This window comes from Eschrichtius robustus, chromosome 14 (assembly GCF_028021215.1).
Source record: "Eschrichtius robustus isolate mEscRob2 chromosome 14, mEscRob2.pri, whole genome shotgun sequence".
NCBI classification, from domain to species: Eukaryota; Metazoa; Chordata; class Mammalia; order Artiodactyla; family Eschrichtiidae; genus Eschrichtius; species Eschrichtius robustus.
In genome coordinates, this window is record NC_090837.1 from 91,545,385 (window position 1) to 91,571,351 (window position 25,967).

Consider the following 25,967-nt stretch of genomic DNA (forward strand, 5'->3'; position numbering starts at 1 on the left):
AGCTACCTTAAGTCTTTCCATGTGAAAAGATTAAATATAAGGAAATGAAATAAGCTGTTTCTAAGGCAAAAGACCATTGTAACTAAGTGCTTTTATATGCCTTCAAATAAAGTTGATTAAATATAACAAGCTCAATTCATATTTATTAATTTAATTTGATGATGATTATAGGAAGAGATGGTGTGTCTGACATGCAAACACAAACATACATACATATGATAATCTTAAGACAATGAGCTTTTGCTTTTAAAAAGTTTACACTCAAACTGCATGTTGCAGTCTCAAAGACTCAAAATGCTAAAAAGCAATACAAAATCTAAATAACCAGGTCAATAGAAGAAATATACTAACACAGGCAACACCCACCCACTTTTTACTCAATTCTGTTTCATGAAGGCAAATACTATAGAGGATATATGACAAAGTGTTTTTATTATAGAAATACTTAGATTGAACTAAAGTATTTCTAATAAGAGTGAAGTAAGTCCTGAGTTTTTGGTGAAGCCCTCCTTATACAGAAAATTAAATTACAATATATCTGTGCTTGTGCATTAAAGAATAAAATCATTTGATACCTTCAGAGGTGACTCTCCACCTATATAAACAAAAAATACACGATGCCTCTTCTGCACATGTTCAAACATTTGCTGACTTGGAAGTGGCCGAATTAGAGCCCTGTGTGAAAATAAAACAAAACAAAAAAACTTGCACTTGAACTAAGGATAGTACATAATTTACTCCTATTTATATGTCATCCTATCATATCTAAAGTTACAAAGTTTTAATATTGTATGAATTGCATTTTAAGTATATCACTCAATCTACATAAATCTAATAAACTATGGCCCATGACCACTATTATACCCATATAATAAAAATACAGTACCTACAATTTAATCTACCAGTTTAAAAAATAAGCTTTAAATACATCCCTTTAGAGAGTATCATCTTAACCAATGTTTTGATAGGCAAAGATGGAACTATAATCCATTTAGAATCCTCAGCTAAAAACAAAACAATCCACATGAGAATTATTTTTTTTCTCCCTTTCAAAAGATCATTCACACAAACACACTGTGAAATACTATCCCAGGAGTTTATAATATTATATTTAGAATATTTATGTCTTACTCTGACCATTTAAATGCTAGTTTTAAAACACACTATAAAGGTTAAAATCTAAAATGTTTCCTAAGTATGTTATTCTCAGGAAAAATAAAATGGAAAATGGTAGTCATAACAGCATATAAGGATCTCATGAAGAGAAAATAAAACTACAAAAAGTTTTATTATACAGTCATTTTCAAAGCCAAATAGACTGAGAAATGAATTATACCAAAGATTATTATAAAACATATCACTTATGAAATACTATTAAAAGCTAAGAGGCAGTCTTTTTTTAGTGTGGTCTATATTATTAGATTTTTACTCCATCACATTTGCAAAAAAGAACAAAATGTATCCTGCAAAGGCAAACATTTTCGAAACACACAATTCTTTAAATGCATTGCATCACTATACTCTAGCCACTATTTCAATACTTTAGTAATTAACTAGAAAGTGACACAACTCCAGAACTGACTCTTGAAATTTCCTTTGCAGTAGAGTCACTCCCAGTTACATCAGAAAGCCATCTTAAGCTTAAACTAAAACTCATTAAAAATTGCCAAAACATAAAGACTAATTTAAACCATAGGGGAATAAAATAATCCTACTGGCGACCCCCTCATGTAATATGAAGTTATCTAAAATTTTATTTATTCACAAAGCAAATAAAGAAAATGAAATATGCAATCAATGAGAAAATACAGTGAAAATTATACTTTACTAAAGCTTTGCAAACTTTAATATACAAAGACCATTCCTAATTCTGTGCCTTTTCTCAAATAATTTAAGCTAGATAGTATCATGCCACCCAACAAATCCATTCCAATATTTTAATTTATCTTAAAATTATTTTAAGCTATCAATATAATATATCCTGGCTGCAACTGAAAAGCATTTTCTGGTATTAAAGGCTAGGGATTAAAGCCCAGGTTTATTTAGAATATAATACTGTGGGGTGTCTCTGAAAACTGAAATTAGATAACAAGAAAAATAAATGAATGTAAACCAGGCAGTACAAAGGCAAAATTATAATAAAAAAAATTAAGATTCACAAAGCTGTTAGAAGTAATCAAGTTTTGAAAATGTATTAAAAATCCATTGGGGAAAATATTCTTCTATACACAAAGTGAATTTAAATGTGAGGCTAACAAGTACATAAGATCACGGACCCTTTTATTCCTCTCAAGGAGCTCTTTGCATATGCTATGCAACCCTAGCTTTCCTTTATAAATAAATAGACAAATTTTATTTAGGCTAAACACCTAAAAATATGTATGTTCAATATGGTCTACTCAAATACATTTAACTTGCAAATACTAATATTATATAGTAAAGGCCCTTCATAATACGAACTTACCCAGACACTCTGTGAGCAAACTCAATTATATCATCTTTAGTTCGTGGTCCTCTATAATTATACGCCAGGTCCCCTTTTAATCTTAAAAAAAGAAAATAGGGTAAAAGTTTAGATTATTTCAACTGTTTTCACATTTAATGATAATCACTCTATTGTAACACAAATTACAGCAAATAAAATAGTAAATGCAGTGGAGTTTTAGAAGTAGCATAATGATGTAAAAAACAGCCAATAACTGGCTTCAGGGAACCAACAACCAAAATGCAAAGAAAAAGGCTGTATTTTATTAAAATTACATGAAAATATTTTACTCTGTATTTGATAATTGCATTGTGTCTGTGCCTTCTGATAAATGAAAAATATATACATTCACAGTCAAGAACTCATCAAAGCTTAATTCTCACTATCTTCTCTATTAAAAAGTAAGTGAAAGGACAGGGAATTAAAAGTATTTTGGTAAAGGTAAAACCAATTTTAAGCAATACAACATCAGAGTAACATGACAGATGCTCCAAGATTAAAGAGTAAAACAATGCATAAAAATACCTCTTCTAGAAAATTAGATAATTTTCCAAAAGCCTGCCAATGAATTGTGTCCAACTAACTGAAATTTAAAAAAAAATTGTGAAAGCACCGTAGAACATCTATAATTAAACAGAAAGAATAGAAAAGATAATTTACTGAACACAAGAAAGTCAAAGAGGCTTACAAACTTTTTTTTTTTTAAGGTTCTGCCCTGGAAGTATTTTGTGTGTGTGCGTGTGTTTTTTTATTTTATTTTATTTTATTTATTTTTTTGGCCACGCCGTGTGGCCTGTGGGATCTTAGTTCCCTGACCAGGGACTGAACCTGTGCCCTCAGCAGTGAAAGCAAAGAGTCCCAACCACTGGACTGCCAGGGAATTCCCTTAGCAAACATTTTTAAACAGTGGGGGAAGGAAGGGAGGCCAACACAAAATCCAAGAAATAAAAAAATTAAAATTAGTCAAGTTTCAAAATCTGAGATTTTAAAATACTAAAATAACTTACTTTATAATAAAAATAAGTTTCAAAATAATTCCTCAACTCTCCACATTATTGAAATAAGGATGAGATCAGGATTAAACTCATGAGAAAATTCAATAACATCATGATTATAAAACACAAGTCCTTTAGAATTATCACAATATTTCTTCTACCGTATATGCTCTGTCTTAGACGTGATCAACATCTACAGATGAGAATTAACATCTATCAATTTGATTCTCTTTTCTTTCATCTCTAATGAAATAAGTCTATTTCAATTATAGAAAAGTAAAATTTGCTAGGAGACAGGATTCACAAGTTAAACAGAATATACCCTTGAGCTCCTCAGGGGTAGAGCTTTCCTAATTTACAACTGTATACCTTGTCCTGCTCAGCGCCTGTCACAGTAAACTCAAAACACATTTGGTGAATTAGCCATAAACCACACATTAACTTAAGTGCAAAGAAAAGCACGGATGAAGTCCCTCTCCCTGGATCACACACTGCACCTAGAAAGAACTGCAGAACCCAAATCTTCAGTCCTCCAAGGAAGCTACTAGAAATTAATGTAATAAAATGTAAGTAGAGTGAACTAATAAAAATACACATATAAACATACAACACTCAACTTACAGCTTAATTGTTGGATAACCTCGAACTCCAAACTCTGAAGCAATGCCTTGATAAGAAAAAGAATAAATAATTCTAAATTTTTTTAAAATGAGAAACTTGGTAATAAATGAGCCTTTTACTTAAAAAAATATATATATTTATACAAACCCATAAAGATATGCTGTTTTCAATTCTTATAAAAGAATATAGACACATACAAAAAAGAAAAAACATGACATTCTCATACAAAATAATTACTTAATAATCCAACTTATGACCTGCACAAAAATACTGTAACAAAAAAAAAAAAAAGCCAAAAGAGTAAATTTTTATCTCTAAAGTACTTACTTTAAAAGATATTCTTGTTTTAAAAAACAATATATATATACACACACACATATATAAATAAAGTCTCACTCCTCATTTGACTTCATTTCCAGGACAAATATTTCTTCAAAAAAGGCCTGTCTCTTCCTTTAGTGTTTTCTGAGTCTTAAAAGAACTGCTTTGTATTTTAATGTTAAAAACATAAATCATAATTGCAAAATTAATTTAATATATGATCTAAAAGCAACTTTATCTACTTGTTTTAAAAGTTTCTGCTTCTATAATAACCTAGAGTAATTCCAGTTATCTCAAAGATTATTCTGAAATCGCACGTTAGTTAAAATGAGACAGTCACTACAGTGGCATCTTTTTGAGGGAAAGGAGAAATAGTAATGAAAACAAGCAAACAATAGAGAATTAGGACTTTAAGAGGTATAGTAATCACTATGGGAAATTAATACTATACTACTTTACAGATTCAAGGCAATTAGGACAGGAAAGAAGAAATAAAATATTCTCAGTTAGTAGACAAAATACAATATTACTTACACTTATCCTAGTATATGCAAAGTATACTGTATTTACTCACATGATCTCTCCTTTTGTTAATTTTCTTTTATTTCCAGAATATATTCTTATGACAGCTGGGTATAAGAAAACTACCTCTATATCTACCTCTATATGTGAGTTCTGATTTACTCATCACTTTAGTAATCATTAATTTTGGTTTCTCATCACTCCCCATCAATACACAAGAATAAAGACAAAGTGAATTTGTGGCAAATAATATTGAAAATCTCTCCTCCTTCCCTTGTCAACTCTAGAGCTTCTCCCTTAAACGCATGGAGAGAGGTGACCAGAAGGTTCCAGACAGTGATCAACAATGGTTTTTATTAGAGGCAACACAAACAACAGAGGTAACAAAAATAGGAACTTGGTATATATATATATGAAGATACAGGTTCTGCCTCTGAATAGTCATGTGAACTTAGACCAATTACATAATTTATTTGTGCCTATCTCTAATTTAGGACTTATTCTGTCAAGTATATATATATATATATATATATATACATATATATATATATATATATATATATACACACACATATATACACACACACACATACATACACACACAATTTTATTGAAGTATAGTTGATGTACAATATTACATTAGTTTCAGGTGTACAGCACAGTGACAATATTTTTATAGATTATACTTCATCTACAGTTATTATGGCTGTATTTCCCTGTGCTGTACAATATATCCTTGGTGCTTATTTATTTTATATATACTAGTTGGTAGCTCTTAATCCCACATTCTTATCTTGCCCCTCCTTGCTTCCCTCTCCCCACTGGTATCCACTAGTTTGTTTTCTATTATCTGTGAGTCCGTTTCAGTGCTGTTATACACATTCGTTTTATTTTTCAGGTTCCACAAATAAGTGATAACATAAAGTATTTATCTTTCTCTGTCTGACTTATTTCACTAAGCATAATACTTTTTAGGTCCATCCACATTGTTGCAGGGAGAAAAGAGTCTGTGGGTCAGAGAGGCTGAGGAGCACCAGGGCTGCAAGGACACCCTCAGTAGGAGCCAGAGGTGCTTAAGCTCTCCTGGGGGTGGGGGGTGCACCACGCTCTCAGGAGTCAGGGCCAAAGCCTCTGATTTATATGTGACAGTGACATTGCACTGCTCAACCACCAGCCAGTGGGGTATTTTTTTTTTTAAGAAAACCGTTGCAATCATAATTAATGCTTATTAAGAAAAATCTGGGAATTTTAAAAGAATCAGTTTGCCACCCAAATGTTACCACTGCTAATCTTTTGGTGTTTAGTGTTCCTCTAGACATTTCTGTGCATAGATTTTTGGTGTGTTTACATAGTTGTTATTCTACTGTATATACAATTTTATGTCCTTTTTGTACTTAACACATAAACGTTTTTCCATGTTATCTGTCTTAAACAGAATTTTATGGCTGCAGCCTCTTCCATTGGAAAAAAAAAAAAAAGTTGTTACAGATGGCTGAGTAATATTCCATTGTATATATATATACCACATCTTCTTAAGGCAATCGTCTGTTGGCCCTTGGGTTGTTTCCATGTCTTGGGTATTATAAATAGTGCTGCTGTGAACACTGGAGTGCATGTATTTTTTCAAGTTAGAGTTTTCATTTTTTCCGGATATATACCCAGGAGTGGGATTGCTGGATCATATGGTAGCTCTACTTTTAGTTTTTTAAGGAACCTCCATACTGTTTTCCATAGTGGCTGCATCAATTTCATTCCCACCAACAGTATACAACGGTTTTCTCCACATCCTCGCCAACATTTGTTATTTGTAGACTTTTTGATGATGGCCATTCTGAGAGAGAAGTAAGAGGTGATATTCCATTGTAGTTTTGATTTGCATTTCTCTAATAATTAGCGACGTTAAGCATCTTTTCATGTGCCTGTTAGCCATCTGTATGTCTCCTTTGGAGAAATGTCTATTTAGGTCTTCTGCCCATTTTTTAATCAGTTTCTTTTTCTTTATATTAAGTTGTATAAGCTGTTTATATATTTTGGTATTAAACCCTTATTGGTTATATCATTTGCAAGTATTTTCAGGTCAAGCATATTCTAATTGAATACTGCTGTTATTGAGATTGCCCTCTTCCAAGAAAAAACACAGATTATGTGTGTAATGTACGTTCTTAATGCTCCCCATCCCAAATTAAGAAGGCAGGTAAATATAAGCCATTATTACTTTCAACTAAACCTCATTAAAAACTGCCAAAATATAAAGACTAATAAAACTGACTGGAGGGGGCGGTATAGCCCAGTAGCAATTGCTTATGTAATTTAGTGTAAAATTTATTTGTACACAAATCAAATTAAAAAAATGAAATATGCAATCAATGAGAAAATACAGTGGTGGTATTTTATAGCTGACGTTATGGTTCTCATGATAGGCTTGAGAGAAAATCCCAGCTCCACACATAATCCCATCACTTAATTTCCTTGACCTCAGTTTTCTTACCTATAAGATGGAGATGGTACCACCCGCCCTTTATTTTATTTTATTTTTTTGAGTCCTCTCCCTCTTTTTCTTGATGAGTCTGGCTAATGGCTTATCAATTTTGTTTATCTTCTCAAAGAACCAACTTTTAGTTTTATTGATCTTTGCTATTGTTTTCTTTGTTTCTATTTCATTTATTTCTGCTCTGATCTTTATGATTTCTTTCCTTCTGCTAACTTTGGGTTTTGTTTGTTCTTCTTTCTCTAGTTTCTTTAGGTGTAAGGTTATTAGATTGTTTACTTGAGATTTTTCTTGTTTCTTGAGATAGGCTTGGATAGCTATAAACTTCCCTCTTAGAACTGCTTTTGCTGCATCCCATAGGTTTTGGGTCGTCGTGTTTTCATCGTCATTTGTCTCTAGGTATTTTTTGATTTCCTCTCTGATTTCTTCAGTGATCTCTTGGTTATTTAGTAACGTATTGTTTAGCCTCCATGTGTTTGTCTGTTTTACGTTTTTTTCCCTGTAATTCATTTCTAATCTCATAGCGTTGTGGTCAGAAAAGATGCTTGATATGATTTCAGTTTTCTTAAATTTACTGAGGCTTGATTTGTGACCCAAGATGTGATCTATCCTGGAGAATGTTCCGTGCGCACTTGAGAAGAACGTGTAATCTGCTGTTTTTGGATGGAATGTCCTATATATATCAATTAAATCTAACTGGTCTATTGTGTCATTTAAAGCTTCTGTTTCCTTATTCATTTTCATTTTGGATGATCTGTCCATTGGTGTAAGTGAGGTGTTAAAGTCCCCCACTATTATTGTGTTACTGTCTATCTCCTCTTTTATAGCTGTTAGCAGTTGCCTTATGTATTGAGGTGCTCCTATGTTGGGTGCATATATATTTATAATTGTTATATCTTCTTCTTGGATTGATCCCTTGATCATTATGTAGTGTCCTTCCTTGTCTCTTGTAACATTCTTTATTTTAAAGTCTATTTTATCTGATATGAGTATAGCTACTCCAGCTTTCTTTTCATTTCCATTTGCATGGAATATCTTTTTCCATCCCCTCACTTTCAGTCTGTGTGTGTCCCTAGGTCTAAAGTGGGTCTCTTGTAGACAGCATATATATGGGTCTTGTTTTTGTATCCATTCAGCCAGTCTATGTCTTTTGGTTGGGGCATTTAATCCATTCACGTTTAAGGTAATTATCGATATGTATGTTCCTATGACCATTTTCTTAATTGTTTTGGGTTTGTTTTTGTAGGTCCTTTTCTTCTCTTGTGTTTCCCACTTAGAGAAGTTCCTTTAGCATTTGTTGTAGAGCTGGTTTGGTTGTGCTGAATTCTCGTAGCTTTTGCTTGTCTGTAAAGCTTTTGATTTCTCCATCAAATCTAAATGAGATCCTTGCCGGGTAGAGTAATCTTGGTTGTAGGTTCTTCCCTTTCATCACTTTAAGTATATCATGCCACTCCCTTCTGGCTTGCAGAGTTTCTGCTGAGAAATCAGCTGTTAACCTTATGGGAGTTCCCTTGTATGTTATTTGTCGTTTTTCCCTTGCTGCTTTCAATAATTTTTCTTTGTCTTTAATTTTTGCCACTTTGATTACTATGTGTCTTGGCGTGTTTCTCCTTGGGTTTATCCTGTATGGGACTCTCTGCGCTTCCTGGACTTGGGTGGCTATTTCCTTTCCCATGTTAGGGAAGTTTTCGACTATAATCTGTTCAAATATTTTCTCTGGTCCTTTCTCTCTCTCTTCTCCTTCTGGGACCCCTATAATGCGAATGTTGTTGCGTTTAATGTTGTCCCAGAGGTCTCTTAGGCTGTCTTCATTTCTTTGCATTCTTTTTTCTTTATTGTGTTCCGCAGCAGTGAATTCCACCATTCTGTCTTCCAGGTCACTTATCCGTTCTTCTGCCTCAGTTATTCTGCTATTGATTCCTTCTAGTGTAGTTTTCATTTCAGTTATTGTATTGGTCATCTCTGTTTGTTTGTTCTTTAATTCTTCTAGGTCTTTGTTAATCATTTCTTGCATCTTCTCAATCTTTGCCTCCATTCTTATTCCGAGGTCCTGGATCATCTTCACTATCATTATTCTGAATTCTTTTTCTGGAAGGTTGCCTATCTCTACTTCATTTAGTTGTTTTTCTGGGGTTTTTTTCTTGTTCCTTCATCTGGTACATAGCCCTCTGCCTTTTCATCTTGTCTATCTTTCTGTAACTGCGGTTTTTGGTCCACAGGCTGCAGGATTGTAGTTTTTCTTGCTTCTGCTGTCTGCCCTCTGGTGGTTGAGGCTATCTAAGAGGCTTGATGGGAGGCTCTGGTGGTGGGCAGAGCTCCCCACCCGCCCTTTAGCCCTTTGGTTCTTTGAACATTACTTTCATCTCTGACAGAATTTCAACTGACAATGACTGCTAAAACTTCAAAGGTAGGTTTTCCTAAATGTAAATGATTGTATAATTAAAGAGGCACACAGCAAGGCATGAGTTACAGGCACATAATGACCCAGGTTAGGGTTCCAACGTCTCCATTTATTGTCCATGCAGCTCAGTGTAAGCTCCTTCACTTTGGATTTTGTTTCCGCTTCTGGGGATACCACTCATCTTGTAGGGCTATGGGTGGTATTTAAAACAAGGAAGTGTGGAGAAGAATCTAACAGAGAGTTCGGCACATACAGATGCTCAGATGCTGAGTCCATTTTCTTCTATTCTTGGTCCTGACCTCACTGTCAAGTAATTACCTGCGGACACACTAATTTGCAGAAAATATTAATAAGAACTAGCATGTGTAGATATCTTATAACTGGCATTAATATGCCTTCAACTACCCCTCAAAACAATTTTGTGAGGTGGGGTGACGGATGCCAATGTTATCTTTCAGGTAAGCTAATACTTCGGAAGACTAGGTAACTTGTTAGAAAGCAAGCATTGATTAGGTAGCAGGGCAGATACTGAAACTCAAGTCTGAGTTTAAATCTTTTGTTCTTTACTTTTTCCTATCAAGGAACAATGGTTTATACAGAAACCTGAGATCAATTCCATTACAAACTGAAGAATCCATCTGCAACGTGAATAACTTCCCCTGAAATTTTGTAATTTTAAATGTTCAGAAAATTAGGTTAAGCATAAAGCTCCCTATTTCATTTGTTTTCTCCTTGAAGTGATAACAACTTGATGGTTAAGATAGGCCTGATTTTGAAGCATGGTGATCTTGGCTTCTGGGCCTAATTCTGCTGCTAACTTTGATGTCTGAAATTAGTAAAGTCAGTTCACTGCTAATTACCTTCTGTTACTTCATCTACACAATGAAAGGAGGGAAAAAGTGAGGAGTTGAACTCAACCTGAAATCCTTTTCAGCTCAAAAATACTATTTTTCGTAGTGTTTACTGAGTGTCACTATGTGTCTAACATGAGAAGGGAATAAAATAATGCAGAGGTTCTCAACTGGGGGTGATTTTGCCCTCAATGTCTGGAGACATTTCTGGTTGCCACAGCTTAGGGGGTGGGGAGAGAACGGAGCTACTGGCATCTAGTGGGTAGAGGCCAAGAATGCTGCTAAATATCCTACAATGCATAGGAAAACTCTTCTCCCCCCCAAAACAAAGAATTATCTGGCCCAAAATGTCAACAGTACCAAGTTTGAGCAACCCTGAAATATAGTCACTGATTAAAAGGGCTTATAATCTAGAAAGGTAAGACTGATCTGCAAATATATCTGAGATCTAAGAATCAGAATAAGAATGTTATTGGCCAAATGCCCTTGAAAGGTTATACATGAAAGGGGGGTAAAATATGATCTTTACTATAAAATGATGTCACACTTACGTTGAGGAATAAATGGAATTTCAGTGGTTTCGTAATAGAAATCAGTACATGACTACAGGTAACATCATAACATTTTAACTTTTGAATAAGAAACAATTTTTGTGCTCATTTTTGGAGGAATATGTAGAAAAAGAAAGGCTAAAATAATATGTGAATTTACACTGGACGTTATACAACTTTTTAATGTTATTTGATATATTATTAATTAAAACCATGCATCAAGAAATTTTTGATACACACAGGGCAGGGTAAATCATGAAAGTTCAAATCTCTCCTGTTGAAAACTTCTATACACAGAGATTTATTGGACTGAGTGTGATGGCATTTATTTCAATCACTGCAATTACATGATTGAGAAATAAGCTACCATCAAACAGTCTAAGAGATTTTCTACACTTGATCACTGAATAATCCTATCCCACCCTAAACTGAGATCCTATAAATAACTATCCATCAAAATAATACTTTACTTTGTGATTCTCTAACTTGAGTGTGCAGCAGAATCACCTGAAGTCCATGTTAAAAATACAGATTCTTATGACTCAATCTGATTTTCATTTGGTAGGGTTGGTGTGGGCCTTTGAAATCTGAATTTATACTGAGCACCCCAGGTAATCCTAATGCAGGCAGCCTGCAGAGTAAACGCTGGGAAACACCGATGCTATAACCATCTGAAAAGCAACCTATGGGGATGGAAGAAACAGGTACAAAACAACCAATCCTTTAGTGCTCTATAGTTAGATGCAGAATACTGCCAACAGCTAGCCTGAAAAAAGAAATTCAATTTCTTCACCTGTTTGATTCCAAGTTCTACTAAAATGCCTGTATTTGAGCTGCCTTGAAATATTTAAGAAAACTTTAAGAATTATATGCCAAAAATCTATTTGTAATCTCTAGATGGTAGTTTTTGAATACTTAACTACTTTTTTTAGGAAGATGATATTTCTTTTCTCCATAGCACATAAAACATCTTCTTGATTCTATAACAGAATGAAAAATTCATCCATCACTGACATCAAACACTAAACACCAGACAATTTATTTACGTTTATTGGTTATCCTTTGACTGACTGAAATAAATGAATGACTGTATGGACGAATGTATGTGTATGCAGGTCTAATCAACATATATGCCTAGACACAAGAATTTACTTTCACAACAATTAAAAGGAATAATCTCTTAAACACTGTAAAAGCTTATTTCAAGAAATAGCAACTCAAGAATATTATCTTATCTCTCTCTCTAAGATAACTTCCTGCCATCAATCTCATCCCCTCTCAAAGTCGCAGCAATTCACTTGTGTGACTCAGTAATTCCAGTTCTAACATCTCACCTGCACTCTAGTTCCCCATATTCCCAAACATCAATAAAGCAAAATACCACAAATTCAAAACAGCTGCTAACATGAAAACACACACAAAATTAAATGTATTATTCTTTTCCATTTAACCAGTGGTAATGTAGTTCAATGTGAATTGTGCTAGGAATCTTACACTATTATTTTCAATTGTTTTTCTTTATACCAGAGCCAATCTAGCGCATCCGTGATTTAACCCTTGCAAATGTCTATAAGAATTACTGTTTCCTCTTTACTGCCCTGCCAACCACCCAAGTCTGCCGTCCCAGCACCCTATACCAACATGCATACAAAAGTCCACTTAGATGATCTGTTTGTCTCTAACTGTTCTTCTTTTCATCTGTTCTTCTTTTCAAAAACATTTTTATCAAATCATATGCCTTCTCAAAAATGTGTATTACCTCTCAATTGACAACTGATAAAATCCAAAACACTTTGTCTGACCTGAGAGGCTCTTAAAATCTGGTGTTATCCTTTAGCACCTTGTAAGTACTAGCCATTGTGCTAGGGGTTTTGAATAAGAAATATTAATACAATCCTCACAACCTTGAGCATTATCACTCTCTCATTTACAGACAAGGAAACTAAAATTAAGAGAGGTTAAGCACTTCCCCAAAGCCACAAAAGTAAGAGATGATAGACTTGGGCTTAAAACATACATCTGTCTTGTTCCAAACTTATATCCAGAGTACAGTGCTGATTTCCTAAAATGAAATATGCATTTTGCATTTCATACTTCTACTTTCTTCATTAATTAAAGGAAAAAGGAACCTACATTTATTGCATACTACGAGGGACTGTACATGTGCTACCTCATTCTAATCTCAAAACAACCAATAAAATATTCATTACAATTAAATATTTACCCGTGTGCAAATCAAAGTTTTAGAGACGTTAAGAAACTTTCCCCATGCTACAGGGCAAAAGTAGTAGGCAGAGCTGTATTTGATCTACTTTCTGAAGCCATGCTCTTTCCAAATCTGTGTGATACCTTATACTTCTCTAAACTTAATTTTGCCTTTTCCCAAATCCTTTAAGACAGGTGTTGGTAAACTTTATCTGTACAGGGTCTGATAATAAATATTTTAGGCTTCGTGGGGCCTACAGTCTCTGTTGTAACTACCTGAATCTGCCTCTGGGACATGAAAACAGCCATAAATAAGGGTAATCAAAGGAGAGTGACTTGTTCCAGTTGAGCTGTATGTACAAAGCAGGCGGGGGCCAGACTGTCCAGCGCTGTGGTTTGCCAGTTTCTGCTCGAAGACATTCTAGTCTTTGGTACAGACTCAGTAAACTCTTTTTCAGCTCTATGATTTTGCTTTAATATTCTCTCTAATGTGAACACTTTCCTGATCCTCACTTGTATTTATCCTAACTCAGCTTGCCCTTCGAGTTCCCGTTACTCCTCTACCATGCCATTCAGGCTACTCAGACAGCAAACTCTCACTCTTAAGCCATGCAGCAATATCAAGAGTTCAACACTCAAATTTCTGTGGCTGTCTCAGGCAACTGATATCTCAAGTGGGCTCAAAATAGGAACAATGGCTTATACATCTATATTGGGTATAAGATTAATATAGACTGCATATTACACATTCAATGGTTAATTCATCTAACTCATAAAATATACAGTCTGAAATCTCTAAGATAATTTTAATTTTACACGAGCAAAAAAATATATATATTTCTTCCTCTTACCTTGAATACTGCTTCATGTAATTAAAACACTTTCATTACAAGAACAGTAGAATAATAAACTGAGTAGATGCTTACTGGAATAGGAAGTAGCGTCCATCTTTCCAACTTTAACTGGAGAACCAATGTTTTTCATCTCGAGACCAACTTCATTCCAAACTGGTTCCAGTTTTTTACAATGGCCACACCATGGTGCATAAAACTTGTTTGGAAAAAAAAGAAAAGAGAGAGAGAGAGAGAAAACCACTAAAATACTGTGCTACTTTGGGTATCAATCTTAATTTTAAAAGAATCTTTTTGACTAAATGATTGGATAATAATCTATTTTAGACAAAAAGTCTAAATATAATTTTTAAAGTGGTTTCATAATAAAAGAACACACATATACACAAACCTAGACAGGTCATCTCCTAGGATATACCTCAACACTGATACTACTTTTAAGTTTAAATGACTATTGATATCTATTTAAAGTAGATGATTTACAATAAAGCATCTTTGCTCCCAAGTATGTCCATGTTATATATAAAATTAAACCACCAAATACACTTCATATATCATATGCACACCCCTTAAGTGTTAATAATAAATATCAATTTATTTCTATTACAAAAATTCCAACACAGTAGGTGCCTCTGCTGTTCTAAGCGTAACCACTGGTAAGATGTGGGGAATCATCAGGATGACTGGTTTGGTATAGTGACAAGTCAGGCTGATGAAACTAAAACCCTAGTTCGTTCCTCTTCAGAATCACCAGATGGCTGGGGTGGTACTTAGGTTCCTCCAGTGAAATAGTGTAACAAACTGCTTGTTGTACTTTTACGAAACAAGATTTATCTCTCTTTTAATATTACACTATGGAAATGTTCAAACATATACAAGAGGAAAACAGACAGAATTAAACAAGGGACCTTTACGCCTCATTGCCTGGCTTCATAACTGTCAGCTCTGCCATTCTCATTCCATCTCTTTTGCTGCCACTCTACTTTTTTACTGAGGCATGTCAAAATGAATCCCAAACATCATAAGGTTTAAATACATTCAAAACGTCAAAGTGAGGAAAGGAAGATGAAAATCTGATTTTGTTCACTACTAAGATAAAAATATGATTTTGACTGCCAAGTGATATTACTATACTCAATCTCTTGGATAATATGAAAAAATAAGAGTGAATTCTGTAATAAAATCATACTGTAATCTCCCTCAGACATAATCCACAAGTGGACCTCATTGAATTTCATCATTTCCCTGCCAGGAATCCTAAGGCTTTGACGTTCACTTTAATATAAAAACCCAAATGGTACTACCTGAGCAAACAAAGTGGGCAATATACATTAGTACTGTCTATTACATATTGGGGTGAAGAGAATGCAAAATAACACTTAAAATGGTAGGGGCGGTTACTTAGTACAAAAAGTTTACATACTCACATCTACAAGCCAAATGTCATCCTTTCGATTTTCTTTAAATCTAAAAAACAAAAACAAGAAAACAAATCTTTGATTGTAGGTTTCCACTTTACAACTGAATAGTACAGGTAAAGATAATAAATTGATAAATATAGGAGCATAGAACAAATTCTTTCAATAAATTTTTATTTTTACTGAGAGACCTCTAGATCTTATCCATTAAACATCTTAATAAAAGTAGAGAAATGATAATTAGGAGTAAAGAATCAAAAAAAAAAAAAATTGAAGTGGGACTTTGTAGAAACACAGACAGACAAATGCTTTAGCCTGTAGCCCCTCTACTCCACTTACACCTGTGCCTTACAGAGCGGGCCTGAGGGGTCAGCCTCGGAAAGGTCTGCTTGCAGGACTGGTCCCTGGGTGGCATCTGGGAACCTGAATTTCAGGAGGGTTCCCACCATTTCCTGTTAAGGGTGGTTCACTGGTCTCCCACTGTACAAACAACGTGGTTTGGTGATGAACAGCTACTTTCCTTCAGGGAGTCTGGAATTTTGGTAATGGCTAGGCAGAGGGGTGCTTGCATGGCCAATCCCCAATAAAAATTCCTGGGCAGAGTCTCTAATGAGGTTCCTTGGTAGGTAGCATTTCACACTTGTGGTTGCAACTCCTGATGAAGAAATTAAGCACGTCATTTGTGACTCTACTGAGAGGACTCTTGGAAACTCGTTCCTGGTCTCCCCTGGAATTCGCCCCACGTGCCCTTTCCCTTTGTTGATTTTGCTTTGTGTTCTCTCACTGTAACAAATCATGGCTCTGACTTCCACAACAGGCTCAGTCCTCTGAGTGTTCCTAGTCAATCAGTGAAGCTGGGGGTGCTTTGGGGAACCCTGACACAATACAAAGAATTTTCCTAAAACACAGTTCTGATCATGTTACTCTTATTTGACATTTTCTAGGTCCCTTCCCACCACCTACAAAAAAAAGTACAAATTGCTACACTACTCTGGCTCCAACTTATCTTCCCACTCAAATATAAGCACCCAATCAAATATATATGATTATATATTTGAGTATATAATCATACTCAAATATGAGTATGATTTCCAATCAGACTATGGTACTTACCACAGCTAAACTCAACAATGTTTGACTTTCTACATTCTTTCATATTCAAATCCTATCCAGCCAAAAGCACCGCTAACTCTGTAATGTCTTCCTAAGTTCCTCAAAGCTAGAAACGATCTCTCCATATCATCTTTACCCTCTTTATGATTCTCATCAATTTCCACACGTTGTAGTTACTTACATATTATCCAACCATAGATACGCTGAGCGAGAAGGAGTGTATTTGTTTCATCTCCTAGTGCCTTGCACAGCGATCTATATTCAATTTGTACTGGATGAATGGCAAAAGTTCTCTGTGGGGATATTCTAATAAGATTCTTAACCCTATAGGTAAGACAAAGAGAACATATCCCCATACCATAGCTGTTAGGTCCAAAGGTGTTCACATCTACACAACTACAACACAGTCTGCTGTGTACCACAGACAAGGACAGCGCCCTTAATCAATCCCCCAAATATTTTGGCTTGGCTCCCCTTGTGGTTTATAGTAAAAAATCTATTTTATATTCATCTCGTGGGGCTACCCAAGAAAGTGTCACAGCCACCTTAAGCAAGTTGTTGAACCAGAGCCCTCTAATTGATGGTCATTATTCTTGAGGTCTTTGTAGACAAAACCACATGCTCTGCACCCAGCGGCCAATGTTGGAGGTTGCCGTCCCCCCCTCCTTGATGTTTAATAGCCATCCTCCTCTCCCACCAGTTTGAGTCTTTGGGAAGGAGTCGAAGGGTACAGAAGTCCCTTACAGAGCCCCACATGGAGTGGAAAGTGTTGTAATTGTAGAAGGGCATACAGTTAAAGGAAGGGGCAGACAACGTGTTCGCACATGCAGGGTTAATGAGAAGTACTGGACTGGGGAACTGCTGCCTTCAGCCCCCAGGCCACTTGCCTGAGATGTGTAATCCAGGCCGTGATAATCTTGTCCCCTCCCATCTGCTGACTAAGCCTGTCCTTTAACTGTTCATTAAAATGCTCAACACCCCTGTGGATTAGGGGTGATACGGAGAGTCCACTGTATGCCCCATGACTGAGCTCACTGATGTGTAGCTTGGACTGAAAATCCAGGGCTGTTAGCAGATACAGTGCTCTCAGGGAACCTGAATAGGAAACAAATGTCGTCCTATAGGGCCTGACAGTGTGGCCCGAGTCAGTGGAATGCGTGGGGATGGCTAGACAAAGTGTCAACTGCAGTCAGGATCCAGGGGGATACTATGGGTGGGATGAGGTGCCTCATGTGTTCTATCTGCTGAGAACGCCCTGGCCCAACGTGAAGTAATGTGTTCCTGGGTAGTTATGTTTAGCCTTGACCAGGGTCTGACAAGCGGGACAGCTTTTTCATGCTGGTTCAGTCTTCCCACAGCAGTGGCAATCTGTGCATGCCAGGTCAACCTACAACAGTGTCTGAATTTCCAAGGGCCATCCTCTTGTGGATCCAGGAGGCAATTAGCTGCACATCTGCTTGCTCTGGAGTGGAGAACAATTCAGTTCCTGTGTTCAGCTGACAAGCACGGGATGCTCATTGGTCATTTCCCTTTGTCAGCACAGGGGCCTTCCTGGTGAGCAACCACGGAGGGAACAAAACGCTTAGTAGGGGCAGAACCGATCTTCATCTCAATGTCCCATCCTCACAGGGGGTCTGCTTTATATGCCACACAACCAACGGCCAAGCCATTTGCCAGAGCCCAGCGAGTCAGTGAACATACAGCAGGGCCTATTTGCGAGGGCTGGAGCAAGGAGCAGGTGGGGGAACAGCAGGACAGACCTCAGTCTTCCACACTGCATGAAGCTGCCCATTGTGCAAAGGTCCTTTACCACGCTTGGGAAGGACAGGTCTCTTTCAGGTTGGATGCGGGCTGCACCCAGCTCCATCCCAGGAGGAGCCATCAGTGAACCAGGCCCATAGGTGGTATGGGAGGTCTCTTATTATCCGGGTCCCCCTTGGGCCAGAGGAGGCAGTGGCTCCTCGGGTGTTACTCCTGGGAGGTGGGGGGACACTCGGGAGACCTTTTCACTGAATTGTGAGACTCCAGCTGAGCTCCTGGAGGTGCCATTCCTAGATCATGAGATTCCAAAGCTATCGTTCTTCAGCAACATGATTAGAGTATCTGCTCGTGAGTCTACTACCACACTTATCCACCAAGGGCCAACAGGCCAGTAACTGCCTCTCAAAAGCCACGTATCTTTCAGCCAACTTGGGGGGCTTATCAGGTCTATGCTGGTTTGTGATGTCGTCCTTCTGCCACAGGCTCCCATCAGCGAACTGAGAGGTTGCTGAGATGTGTAACTCAAACGGCAGATGTGGACCAGTGAGACCCAGGAGAAGGGAAGCCTGGTGGCCTGCCTAAGGGCCTCTAGAGTATCCTGTTGGTTGGTGCCCCACTCAAAGGCAGTGGCCTTTCTAGTACCTGATAGATGGGTGCCAGATCCCTGCACGAGTTATGTGACAACATCAGTAGCCCAATAAGCCCATCAATCCCTGAGCCTTTTTTATTTTGGGGGTCAGAAAGGGCCAAGAGTTTGGTAATGATCTCCTCTAGAATGAGATGTTGTACTGCTTCCCAGATCACCCCCCAAGAATCTCAGTTGTTAACATTTTGTGGGTATTAACAGCTCAGCCATGTTGCCACCTGTGAGTCATCATGGTGTTGTCGGGTCCTTGTTGGACAGTGACCCTGTCTGGGCAATCTAGGAGCTGTAATCAATAGAGTGGAAGGTCTGTGCTCCCTCTAGGAGTTCTTCCAGGTCATGGCCTACGTACTGAGAGCAGACAGGCAGGGAATTTAGATCAGCATAGGATATTAAAGGTGTGCTGAATCCATTCCCAATGAAGGAAATTGATCCGTATCAGCCCAGTGAAGACACACGCTGGCACCTGACATCATTAATGCCGCAGACCAAGCTCCCTCTAGTAGCATCGTCCTGATGTCAGGTACCACCATGGTACTGAGCCACCTGTCATCAGTGTTGAGTCTCCAGGTACCCAAGGCCTTGTGCACAGGCCAGAGGGGGTCGGGGGGTGGGGGTGTGGGGCTCCTGAATAGAAAAAGGCTCACAGAGCACTCTGGCTTCCTTCAGCTCAGCTATTTCTTTTACTCACCAGGCAGCCAACACCGTTTTGGGGAGACAAAGGCACTAAGAGCTGAAGGTCGGGTAGGTTCAGTCTTCCAGTGCTCCAAGAAGATGGCCTCAGGTGTAGCAACCCCCACTGGGGCCTGGGGACCACGGCGAGCAGGAGGCACACACAGCTAACACATCTATACCCGTTAGCATGCTGAAGAGGAGGGGCCCAGAAGTGCTCAGCCAGAACCGGGCCTGGGCAAGCGTGCTGGCCTTGGTCATCACAGACTCAAAGCCTGACAGCATTATACGTCTCCTCCTCCTCCTGGTAGCAGGGGCTGTAGGGATCATACTCACCTGTATACTGATACCCAAAAGGCCCAAGAAGTGCAACTCTCCTCCACCTCCCCAATGAACTCTGACCTTGGCAGCACCCCTGGGGAGAGGCCTCAACCGAACACCCTGTCAAGGTCTGGGTAAAGGTTTTGGGACTCTCTGATTTATCTCCAGACTCACTAGGCAGGATGGTGGGCGTAATTCTAATAGCCACAGGGCTGTCATCATGCTGACCTTTGAAAAAGCCCATCAGACCCCTCACAGGTTGGTACCTGGCCACGAGGCCCTTGGTAAGGAGCCTATGAATCTCCTCCTTTGAGACCCCGTTATTGAGCAACCTCACTCAGAGCTTCTGGAAAGGCTCTTGCATGGGCCATCCCGGAGAGGGCACCAGTTCCCACTTACTGTCACTCTGTGCTGGTCAACCTTTGTGCTCTTCATGGGGGCTGCTTTTTCCATGTCCAGATATTTGTCAGTTAAGGCTTGGACTGTGTCACAGACTGACTGACCTGACTTCATGAGGAGGCTTAACTGGGTCCAGTAACAAACAGGAACAGGAAGGACAAACCTAGAGCTCTGAGTAGGCTTGACAGCCTCATTACTCACTGTTCCTAATCCCGCACCACAGGCCCAGGAGACCACCAGGAGGCTTGCAGGGCCACTTCCTCCTCTGTGAAGGAGGGCCAGATGTGTTCTTCAGTTACCGGAAACTCACTACAGATGGGCCCAAACTGTTAGTTCACGGAGCACCCGGCCGAGGAAGGTTAGGGTCCTGGGCATCTGCACCTGCCCATCCCTGCTTCTTCCTCCTCCTTAAGCAAAGTCACGCTGTTAGGGCGTTCTTAAGGATCAGGTCTAGAGCGACACACCCTTCCAGGCACCATGAAGTTTAACAAAATCACCTCTGTGTTAACCTGAGAATCAAAGTGCCCATCAACAATCCACTAGGGCGCCCAATACCCATTATCAAGGCTGCTGAGTGCCCCGTGGCATCTCTGGGCTTTCCGCTCTTCCAGAGCAGGACTGTGCCCAACTGACCACCCTGCTGCTGTACCAATTCTGTTGTGTACAGGTGGTTAATTAGGACAACAAGCCAAACTGAAAGTCACAATCGAGACTTTATTCACTTACTGCGACAGTGCAAGCCAAGAGGCAGAAAAAACAGGTGCCAGCCCTTCAGTGTTCCATTTTTCTGGGTGGAACTGGAAGAGGCGAGGCGGCAGGAGAATGCAGCACAGTCAGAGAAATTCACCTCACTGCTGAGGAGCCCTGAACCAAAGGCTTCTGCCTCTCTCAGGACCCATGGGCAGAGGGAGGGAGAAGGGAAAGGACAGGAGTGGAAAGGTACTGAGTCCAAGTGGAGAAAAGTGCCTCAGCCACACCCCTCAATAAGGAGCTTCCCAGAGGAGGTTTTCCTAAGAAATGCCTTAGGTGAGGCCCCCAACAAGGAGGGCTTCACAAGAGGCAACTGGGCAAAGAATGAAGACACGCACATGAGCACGGCTGCCCTGGGGGCCTGAGTCTATGACTACAACTCCCGCCAGAGACTGCAGGGCATTGGCTGTGCCCCAAGTCTGGTGTGGGGAGGGCAGCTTCCCGCTGGAGGCCTGCCAGGAAAAGCCTTGTAATTGCCTATGGTCAGGCCTGAAAGATCAATCACGCACAGGATTTTGGTCTGAAGCAGCACTCCTCACCTACTATAAGCAAGGCCTTGTGATTGATGCTGTGTTACGGCATGGTTACCAAATTCCAGCCCCCACTGAGTAGTGACTAAGGCCAAAAGACTTAACAAATGTACAGGTAAAATGGTAAGACAGAAGAGTTTGCCAATTTTTTATTCTTATAACTGTTTATAAAACTCTTGAGCACAATCTCATTTCATACATATATAGCACTTAGGGCAACTCCTGGAACAAAACTGGTGCTACGTTAGCATTGGTCATTACTGTCTCTGTTATTAAAAGATTACATTCACACTTCGCAGTACATTTGAAACTAATATAATATTGTAAATCAACTATACTTAAAAAAAAAAAATCTACCTCCATACAGAATTAGCAAATTATGTAGTGTAGATTAAGTGCTCAATAAAACAAGTGTTATTTAAAAAAATATTAGATTCATACAAATATTCAGATAACATCACAGTTGGAAGAAGTGAAGATACTATTTTAAAAAATATATACTCACGATTCATCTAAATCTTCTACATATCCTTTACAGAAAGCCATATCAAGTAAAAAAACTGAAAAAAAAAAAAGACAAAATGTATACGGTATAATAAATGCTGATTTATCTTTTGGCTTATATGCTTATTCACCTATAAAATGTTTTTGGTTTTTTACAGCCTACCAAAAAACTCATCATTCATCCATCTCAGGGCACAAATGATGCAAAAGCCTAAGTACTGTAGTTCACCTGTTTAATAAATACTTACGACCGTATGGTGACAGCAAGTTCTACGTAGGCTAGTAAATCTGAGACACCGAATTTCTCTTTAAATATGTTTATTTTCATTCTATTTTTCCTTTTTACCATTCCATCTTTTTGGAGTAGAGATGAAAATTGTTCTTCTATATTTCTTTTTCTCTAGTAACAATTATCTTCTCAGTATAAACTTCAAACGCCATTCAAAATACCGTTCCCCCCGCCCCCAAATTCATAGATAGAAACAAAATTGAGCTACACTCCTAATACTGATTACAGAACAGTGCGTGGCACGTAGAGGGAACTAAACGACTGCTGTGTAAGTGGACACACTGAGGTGAGAACCAAGGTACCCGATGCCGGCCAGAGGATGAGAAAGGCCAACACGCCCGCAGGTCACTTCTCACATCGCACAGCCCCCGGAGGCCCGACCAGGACCCGTCCTTGAACCTCCCTCTCTTGGCCCCCGCGTGGGTGAAGATTCTTCAGATGTGACAAGACTCAGAACCCAAAGGCAAAGCAGGTTTGGCCTCCAGCTGGGAAGGCAGCATCCTTGACACCCATCGACGGAGTCAGCGCTTCTGAAACTTCCTGCCGCACCGAGAACGGAAGCAAACGGAAAGTGCGGATGCCCAGCAAAGCTGCGCCGGGGAAGGACCCTAAGGCGTCCTCTCAGTCTCGGGACCCAGGACCCGGAGGGCATCTCGGAGGCCCCGCAGGCCTCTCCCCACCCCGGGCCAAGATCCTGCCAGGCCCCCGCACCCGATCCCATCGGGGGAGGGTCCCCGCACCCCCCCGCATCGCCCCGCGCGGCCTTTACCTGTGGCGCAGAGCCGCAGGGCGGCCCCGCGTCTCCGAGCTGCCATGCTCGCCGCAGAGGAGCTGCAAGAGCCGACTCTGCAGAGCGGAGAGAAAGAGACACCTGCGGCCGCCGCCTGCGCTCCCGGAAAGGGAAGCCGGCCGGCCTGGGCGCGGAAGGGAAGCTCGGCGGGGGCGGGGCAGGCCGGCCTCCACTACCCTCCTAGGACCCCGCCGACCTCCGCCCCTGAGCATGTGCGGAACTACGGCGCCTGCGCGGAAATGGGACGCCTGCGCGGTCGCGTCCTTGAAGCCTCTGCTCCGGGGACCGCCTCGGGGAGCGTGGGAACCTAGTGTAGGGGCGCTTTCCTGTGGGGGCGGAGTGTTGCGTGGGTGTGCGTGGGGGTCGGGGGCGTTTCCGGGAAGTTAAACGCCTGCTATACTTTGAGCGGAAGCTGAGGGAGGCTGGCAACGCTTGAGGCTGAATCCTGCCGTCTCTTTCACCTGCTGCTCTTGAGCAGTTAGCAATCAAATTCGTGAAAAGAGGTGGGTGTTAGCAGTGGGTAGAAAGATGGAAGGCTCTGGGTGCTGCGTGACCTTACATATGTCTCCAGAATGAATTTGGAATTTTCTTTGCCCCTGTTTGCAAAATGCGAGGTCTGTCTCATTTTGCTTCATGAATGCGTTTTTGCCAAGAGTCCCCTTTAAAAAAGTGTTTCTCTTGAAACCTGAAAACATGAAGCTGATCATGGGGTATTATTTTTTTTTTTTTCTTGATGATTTGTTCCAGTTTCCTGATTTTTGAAATAAAATACTTACCAGAAAATATTTATATTGCTATCTGTTTTTCTGCATAACAAAAGTAATTTATAAAAGCGATCTAGTTTTATACGGTAGTGACTGCTGCGGAAACTACATCTGACTTAATATGAAACTTTTATAGGAGGAGAAATAGCAGAGGATTTAGATTAAGTCAATTATTGAACGTGTGTTATGAGAACAGAAATGGATTATGATGTCAGTCCATTCACCGTAGGTTCAAAATTCCATCAGGCAGAAAGCTCATAAAACACTGCTATTCCTAATGACTAGACGATTAATTTATAATCTGATTGAGAGCAAACCCTAGGTTTCATCCCTTTTATGCATACAGCATAGTAGCCGGTGCAGGCATTCAGCAGATTCAAATACGTATATTTTTAAATTGAGCATCTAGTTTATTCTAAAAGTTTAACATATGTAAATATTTAATCCTCACGAAAGTTTTCAAAGAGTGTAAATGAGGACCAAGGGGCTCAGAAGCTAATTTGGTTAATAATTTAAAATGATGGAGTTGCCATTTGAAACAAAGTCCCAGACTCCAGAGCTGGAATTTTTTCTGTAACAGGACATGACCTCTCAGGATTTCTTTCTGCCCTGGAATTTTCTCCCTTTCTCTTCCTTGTCTCCTTTTTCAGTCATCCTATTTTGGCTGATGGTACAAATGTTTGACCAATTTCCCTGGAAGTTATGCTAGGTATTTCCCTACTTAATATTTTCCATATTCAACTGCTCACCACATCTTGTTGCTTTTATTGCCTAAATATCTCTTCAATCTGTCCCCATTTTCTTCATCTCCATTATCCCCAGGTCAGTCTCATCTTCTCTTGCTTGGATAATTGAAATAGCCTCCTAATTGGGCTCCTAGCCTCTAGTTTCCCCTCTAAGGCACTCTGTGTGTCACTTCCTAAATGGATGTTTTAGAAATACAATTCAGAACTTTAATACAAAATCAGATTACTTTAAACTTTAACACTGCTCGCTGGGATACAGAATAAAATCATAGCTCTGTACTATGTGCCAGTACTTTCATTATCTGTTGTTTCCTCTTATTTCTCCCCCATTAGTCCCATCCTCCACTAACTATGCAGCGCTCGCAACAGTTCCCTACTGAACCTGCCTTGTTGTTCTCATCCCTTGCACTTTGTGTAAAATAATCTTAGTTAGATTGAATCTTATTACCATCAGCGTGTTTGCTATTTTAGCAAAAATCTCCTATGTTGCACTCTCTTTAAAAAAGGCTTTACTTTTTTAAAAGCAGTTTTAGGTTCACAGCATAATTGAGAGGAAAGTACAAAGGTATCCCCCCAAAAGAAGCAGACTAAAAAATTCTCATTCTCATCTATTTCAAAATTCTGTCTTCCACAGTGTGTAAAAGAAAATATATTTTTTTAGAATTTTCATCACAGCTTAAATTAGCAGGTGGAGCACAAGGAAACCACTCTTGACCCAGGCCTGTGCTTCCCAATAGCATAACCACTAGCCACATGTGGCTATTGAGCTCTTGAAATATGGCTAGTGAGATGCAGTTACTGAATACCAGTTTTATTTAATTTCGATAAACTTAAATTTTAAATTGATACTTGATTCAGTTACTGGAAAATGTTTACGTATGGTTGGAAAAACCTAAAAATACATTGGACTTTGAAAACAGTAAAAAAAAGAATGTGATGTTTATCTTGATTATGTCGAAATTATAATATTTTAGGT

The 25,967-nt window shown here is 39.0% G+C and overlaps 1 protein-coding gene across 1 annotated transcript in view; it reads right to left on the reverse strand.

The window, feature by feature from the left end:
- TMX3 (thioredoxin related transmembrane protein 3) overlaps positions 1-23,703 on the reverse strand; it is a 46,764-nt gene extending 23,061 nt beyond the window's left edge. Inside the window, exons 1-7 of the mRNA XM_068563283.1 lie at positions 23,461-23,703; positions 22,404-22,458; positions 15,719-15,758; positions 14,367-14,490; positions 4,102-4,147; positions 2,465-2,545; positions 576-675 (exon numbers count right to left, since the gene is read on the reverse strand). Of these exons, the coding sequence (XP_068419384.1) occupies positions 576-675; positions 2,465-2,545; positions 4,102-4,147; positions 14,367-14,490; positions 15,719-15,758; positions 22,404-22,458; positions 23,461-23,506 (492 nt within the window). The 5' untranslated portion in view covers positions 23,507-23,703. The remainder of the gene's footprint in view (positions 1-575; positions 676-2,464; positions 2,546-4,101; positions 4,148-14,366; positions 14,491-15,718; positions 15,759-22,403; positions 22,459-23,460) is intronic.
- Between the last annotated feature and the right edge of the window lie 2,264 nt (positions 23,704-25,967).